At 39.1% G+C, this 7086-nt stretch overlaps 1 protein-coding gene across 1 annotated transcript in view; it reads left to right on the forward strand.

Annotated features, from left to right (window-relative positions):
* LTBP1 (latent transforming growth factor beta binding protein 1) overlaps positions 1-6568 on the forward strand; it is a 128380-nt gene extending 121812 nt beyond the window's left edge. The window contains exons 27-28 of the mRNA XM_015822022.1: positions 3656-3805; positions 5028-6568. Coding sequence (XP_015677508.1) covers positions 3656-3805; positions 5028-5197 — 320 coding nt within the window. The 3' untranslated portion in view covers positions 5198-6568. The remainder of the gene's footprint in view (positions 1-3655; positions 3806-5027) is intronic.
* The last annotated feature ends 518 nt before the right edge of the window (positions 6569-7086 follow it).

A 7086-nucleotide genomic window follows, 5' to 3' on the forward strand; every position in this document is an offset into this window, starting at 1 on the left:
AACTTCCTGACAGTGAGAACAATTAACCAGTGGAACAACCTGCCTCCAGAAGCGGTGAATGCTCCAACACTGGAAGTTTTTAAGAAGAGACTGGACAGCCATTTGTCCGAAATGGTATAGGGTTTCCTGCCTGAGCAGGGGGTTGGACTAGATGACCTTCAAGGTCCCTTCCAACTTTACTATTATTATTATTATTAGTATTCAGTAGTAGCAAATAGTTACACTAAAAATATAAAAATAAAGGATGATCATATACAGTGGTTTAAAAAACCAGATGTCATGATATAGAATCAGATCATCTATTCCTTCATACATGAAAGGTTAAAGGTTTAAGAAAACAGGTTAATTTATATCCCGCTTGTTCCTTCACTGTGTCAGATTTATGCACTTCCTAGCACTGCCTTGAGGTGCCACTACAGCCTGATATTAACTGACAAAGTGTGTGGCACACAGTTTCATAAATGAATAGTGTTGCATGTTCATACATATGCTCCAATTTCCTGACTCCCCCTTAAGTGAAGAACAGCATATTAAACTGGCATTGGTGTATTTGCAGAAGTACCTACTGTTTTAGGATTCTTTCACAAATTCTAAAATTGGCAGGAAGTGCCTGTGAGCACGTAGTATTTGAGATCCAATTGCCATAGTACTTGAACTGACATGGCAAAATACCCACTCTCTCTAGCCTGATTACAGAGAAGGGGGAAAAAGAGAGCAGAGATTTTGCCACACCTTTAGATCCATATCCATAATTAACCAAGTTAATTAGACAGAAAGGGAAAGCATCACCAAAGAATAAATACAGGTGAATAGGACAGGCAAAACAGAGCTTTTTTTCTCATAGAACACCCAGAACGGAGTTCCGGCACCTTTTTTGGATGGAACCTTGTAGGGTAGCCAAGCCAAGAATTGTATGACGTGTGTGAGTTCCGGCACCTTTTTTTTTTTTTTTTTTTTAGAAAAAAAGCACTGGGCAAAACCATAACTTCCTTATGCATTAGAATTAGATGCTTCAAAAAAAATCAAATAAACATTCATGTGTCATCAAATTCTTAGGGGGGGGGAACATTCTGAAGCTCCAGATGCATCCAGTTTGGATCCCACTAATTCCTCTCTCTTCTTATGTCACCCCTAATCATGTATTCACCATAAACTTTCAGATCTATCCGAAAGATTCTTTTGCATTGTCTTCCAAAATGTACATATCATGAAAAGAAACCTCCCAGTCTCCTGGACCCTGCATAACTCTTAGTGGTCTTTTAACAAAATCCAGACTCTGGGTTATAGTCAAGTGAGAAGGACGGTTCCACCCATAGTCCTTTCACAACATTTGCCAATGCCAAACCTGTTGCACGGATCTGGCTGCTTTCCATTCGCCAGAGGCACTCATGGTTTTTATTTCTTGAAATCTGAACATGAAGCATTATGCCTTTGCAAGCAAGACAATTTAACTTTGGCTTGTCTGTTTCCTTTTTATATTGCCCTATATAATGTCTGCTCCATAGTTACTTACAGCTGCCAAAAGGTTCGGTTGAAAGCAGGGATGCAGACTTCTATCGCTGTGCCAACTCTCCACTTTCAGACACTGATTACCCTTCATTTATTTCTTAGTGGGTAAATGTGATGTCTGCTATCAGTTCTGCAGCTGGCTAGAGGATGGCTGGAAAGTTTTTAAATCAAATCAAATCTTTATTACACTCAACTGACCAGCCGTTCTTTCTCTTAAAAGCAAAATGCTTTTGTCATCCAGAAAACTGGATATAATTGTGCAATGGAATTGTGCTTCTTCCACCCAATAAATGGAGGTATTGCCATTGTAAGAATCACCTAAAAAGAAAAACACCATTGTCAGCCCTTTGAGGAAGGCTATGTCAGGAAACAGATGCCACAAGAAACCCTAGAAATCTGCCCTAGGCTATAAAAACAGAATCCTGAAGCCTGACTGCCTTTCCCCTGCCCTCCCTCTTATATAGAACAGACTCAAGGTGAGCCTATCTTAAGTTTCCTTCTCACTTCTTCTTCAGTTTTTCCTGAGCTAAGTCATTTTTTCCTAATGCACGCCACATATTTTCTTCAAGATCATCCCTGTATTCTTCTATCCTTCTCTTCTGCAGCTAGTAGGCATCCTAGAAATTTGGGAAGCATGTTGCAGGCTGTCTTATAGATAGAATTTACACTTAGCGACCATTCAAAGTTATGGCAGACATGCCCAGGGCTACTTATGACCTAGACTTAAAGTTCCACCGGCCAGCCCCCCCCCCAGTCACATGATCACATTTTGGGTGCTTGGCAATCAACTCACATTTATGACTGTTTGCAGTGTCTTGCAGTCATGTGACCATGATTTATATACCGTACCTTTCCCCTTAAACTGCTGTTTATTTCTGGTTTCTGGCAAAAAAAAAAATGCCCATTGCGAACAATGACAACCATAGCACTTGCTTAACAATCGCAGTGTTTGCTTAATGACTGCTGCTGCAAAAAAAGAAAAAGAAAAAAGCATCAAATTGAAATGCGGCCATGTGAGCAGCTTAATGATGGCATGATGGTTGTCGAGAGTGTGGTTGCACAGCAATTCCCTCGACACCTGGATGAAACTGTCTATCTAGACCCATACCAGTCGGGTTTCAGGCCGGGGCACAGCACGGAAACGGCATTGGTCGCGTTGGTCAATGATCTCTGGAGGGCCCGGGACAGAGGGTACTCCTCTGTCCTTGTTCTTTTGGACCTCTCAGCGGCTTTTGATNATATATATATATATAAGGCTTATTATTTAAAATACCAACTGCTGTTCCCCTCCTGCTCAGCAGATAAAAGGGTGGTGTCCCCCAGCCAGGCTTAGAAATCACCCACATTCAGAAAGTATTCTTCAAAAATGACCTCATGGAATTATTCCTTCTTTGACCAATCAAATTCTACAAAGCCTTTAGATCTCAGGTTTTCCCAAAGTACTTTTAGCTTGTGCTTGGCTGCCACCTACAGTTCTCTTCAGCGACAGTATTGTTTTTGGAAAAGATCTACGCAAAGATCAGCTTCCTCATAGCTGAGTTAAAATGCCATCTGCCAATCTTGAACTAGCAAAAAAGTATGCAGCATAAATGGTCTTGCCTGCACTGCAGGCCCTATTCTGCCAAGGAACAAGGCTATCTATCAATTGGTGCTGTTTTTACCTACTTATTTCTGGCTACATTAGTGCATTTCCCCCACTTTATTTGTCCTCTCATCACTAACTTCCAGTCAGTGTCTCTAATATATGGTTGCAATGGTATGTGGGAAAGATCTTTGGAGATCTTGGGGGAAGACATGCTACCTAAGGAATAGTCAGATAAGAAACAACAGAGCCCACCACTGCATAGTGGGAGAAGCAAGAGACTCAGAAGGGATGATCCCTTAGTTCTCATGCTATAAAGGTGAGGGGGGAGAATTGTACTTTTAGAATTGCAAGGTTCTGTTAACATAGCTTTACAGTAAAGTAGAATTAGTTTATCAGTTTGTGTTTCCTGTCTGGTCTACTTGGAAAGGCTAAAATCAATCTTGCAAGCCCAACCTCATAACTTCTGACTTTGTGCTAGAGAAGTACTTAGTTCTTTGAATCAGCACGAGTACTAATTTGTGTGTTTACCTCCATAATCCTTTTTTTACCTCCAAAATCCAGGTTTCCTGAATAGCTTTGAGGAATTACAAGCTGAAGAATGTGGAATTCTGAATGGATGTGAAAATGGACGTTGTGTCAGGGTGCAGGAAGGATATACCTGTGACTGTTTTGATGGCTACCATTTGGACATGACCAAAATGACATGTGTTGGTAAGAATGTATTGCACTGTTCACATCCAGGCAATTCCCATAACATTCAAAGATAGAAAATGGCACTATCTTTCAGAGTGAGTGTCAGATGGCCCAGAGAGATATCACACTGCAGACAACTGGTGATAAAAAAAAATAGCTTGTCCTTTTCCAAGTGTACAAGACCTGCATTTACAACCTTTGCAGTGTCCCTCAGTCACATGATTGCCATTACAGTCAGTATATGTTGTCCTATGCTTGACCTGAAGTTTTTCTTTTTTTAACCCTTGCAGAGCAGAGAGATTGGAGAGAAAGGGATTACAAGAGAGGAAGCAGGCACACAGTGTAGAATACACATTAAAAGCAATGTTCTAGCCCCAGTATCTCTGAATGCACTATGCAAACTGTCTGGTATATTCCCCATTGTGTGCCTGCCTTTTTGCCAAAGCAACTCTCAACAGCAAATAAAATTTAGAATTAAAAAAAATAGAAATAACTATAAATGTAACATTAAATGACAAAAAATTAAAAACTGCAGCTGAAAATAACATCTTAAAGCAAAACAAAAACCTGAGGATTGCTAACTTCCAATCCCATGCCAGTGCAAACAACCAGGTCTTTTCAGAAGGCCAATAGGTTGGAATAAATTTAATCTCCAGTGGTCAGGTATTCCAAAGGCATGCTTCCTAGGTCCCATAAGGTGGCATTCCTTAATTTAAGGAACCCAAAGTATTCCCTGTTATGCCTTCAGGCCTTCCGAATGTTGCTGTGCTTTTGGATGCCAAGCATGTATGACTTAAATGTTTATACTATCGGTATCTGTTAGAGCAGAGGTCCCCAACCTTTTGGGCACCATGGACCAGTTCCATGGAGAAAGGCTTTTTCATGAACCGAAGAGTGTGTGGTTTTGTGTGCTGCCTGCATCCCACGGATGGGGCTTTGCTTGTTTGTGTGGACTGGTTGCTGGCATGCCGTGGCCCGGTCCCGGTCCCCGGACCAGGGGTTAGGGACCCCTGTGTTAGAGACTCAATCACATACATTAAGGACGGTTGGGATATCCTTTTATTCAGTAGTATTTTTCCTGCCACCAGTGGTATTTACTATAAGTGTCATAATTTGTATGTAGATAAATTGCAATAATTCAGTTAAATTAATTTTATTTGCTAGGTCACTTTTTTTCTTGTACCTGTCCTCTGGTTGAACGTAATGTGCTAAACCTGATCCTATTCACATTTTCTTCCAGATGTGAATGAATGCAATGAACTGAATAATAGGATGTCTCTGTGTAAGAACGCCAAATGCATCAACACTGAAGGATCTTATAAGTGTGTGTGTCTTCCGGGCTTCGTCCCTTCGAGCAGGCCAAACTACTGCACACCCTTGAACTCAGACCCAGAAAGCGACCTGGAGTGAGCAGCTCCCTGTGATTTTTAAGTCCGTATATTCTGCACTGTATAAACAAAAGGCAACAGAGAGAAAAGCATATTTAACTTGTGTTAAGGATGTGCCTAATCCAGAGGCTGGCTATATATGAAAAACAAGCAATAAAATATCTTCTTAAAAGTGAAAGGTGATGGTTTAATAGATATCATCTTCACTAAAGCAGCAGACCAAATGGACACATTTCCCTGTGTGGAAGAAGTAATTAAATATACTATGTGTTCATAAATGAAATTCATGGGAATAAGCAATAAATGCTGTTATTTTGAACAGAAGGGTTTGGGAATTTGTTTCTGTTTTGTTTTGGGGAGGGTTGAATTTTTTTTACTATTGCTTGATTTATTTGGTATATAATTAGTTGTGAAAATATGTTATAGTCCTTCTTCATTTAGCAAATCTTTGCCTAATGTTCCTTTCAAAGCTTTTTTTTCCCCCTTTCAATCCAGCTATGGCAAGATAAGCAATTTTCCAAACACAAACAAAGAAATGTTCATCTTTGTCTGGAACATTGGCCAGTGACTTTTAAAAATTGCTAAATGACTGCCCTGTGGAGCAGGCACTGTTCTTTAAAAGAATGTACAGTCCATGGAGAGAAATGTCTTTTGTATTCCTTTTGTACTTCACACAGCCTTTTACTGCACTTACCATGCATTACAGCCAAACTTGCCAAGTTTCAAAGCTGCTAGAGGAGTTCCTGTTTTTATTGTAATATATAAATTGAACACAGATCTTGCATTGGTTACCCTAACATATTAAAGCTCAATAAAATCTGTTTTTTAAGGAAAAAAGGTGTGCCCTGTTTCTAAAGTGTCCTTTTATTGCCTCTATTTTTATTGCAATTAATGTGACATAAGTGACAATAATTATTCAAGTTCTGCGGTTTGTTATTGTAGGGTTTGTCTTTCTTGATACTTTCATGACCATGGCAGATTTAATCCCTTCCCAATCTATTTGGATGGAAAAGTGGGCTGCAGTTGTTTTTCAAAGGAATTCTGATTCATTCACTATACAGAAAATTGGGCAGTCTGCAGACCTTAGCATATGCTGAGTTGTTTCATGCACAATTACAGACTCTACAAATGGGCATTGAAATGGACGACTCATTCATTATTAGAATAACCCTAATATTCAGTAGGTAAAAAGCAAACTATCACTGAGATCAAAAATAGTAAACCATGTTTTGTTTCAAGTGTGATTGCCAAATAAGCCACAATTAGGTACATCCATTATTAAACCACAAATAATGGTTTATAAGTAAGCTACAAAGACTGAATCCACACAACATATTACAAAAAAGGCACATTATAGCCTGCAAGTTCATCCAGTCCATGAATAGCTCATCTTCAGACCTATGTAGATTTTTAAAAGTACTCCATTTCCCAAAGCAGCCGATTTAGAAAGACTACCCAATTTGAAAAACATAAGAATACAGATCCCAGATAGTTTGTAAGAAAAAATAAATCAATAAATAAAACAGTTTGCCAAAGAGAAAATTAAGTTTTACTGCCCAATCATAGGCTGTTTCCCTTATTTCAGAATAAATTCTATTCATTTGAAAAATGCTGACTTACAGATGAGCAAATTTGGTATGCGTAGTTAATAAGATATTTTTCCAGTAGGAACATTTACAGTTGCAGCCTCAATTCCATAAAAAAAAAAAATCTAGCATTTAAATCTCTTTCTACCTTGAAGTAGAGAGAGAAAGGGGCAATGCCAAATAAATACCCGGCTGCTGCAAAGTCTATATTTGTGCTATATTTAAATATTTGAAAAAGATTTCTCTCCCAAAAAATACCAAGTACTAGTCAGTTTAGTAACATTGATGTGACTTCAGCTGAAGTCAGATTCTTTAGTTGCAGTGC

The sequence above is a fragment of the Protobothrops mucrosquamatus genome, unplaced genomic scaffold (genome assembly GCF_001527695.2).
Source record: "Protobothrops mucrosquamatus isolate PMUCROS unplaced genomic scaffold, P.Mucros_1.0 scaffold_169, whole genome shotgun sequence".
NCBI classification, from domain to species: Eukaryota; Metazoa; Chordata; class Lepidosauria; order Squamata; family Viperidae; genus Protobothrops; species Protobothrops mucrosquamatus.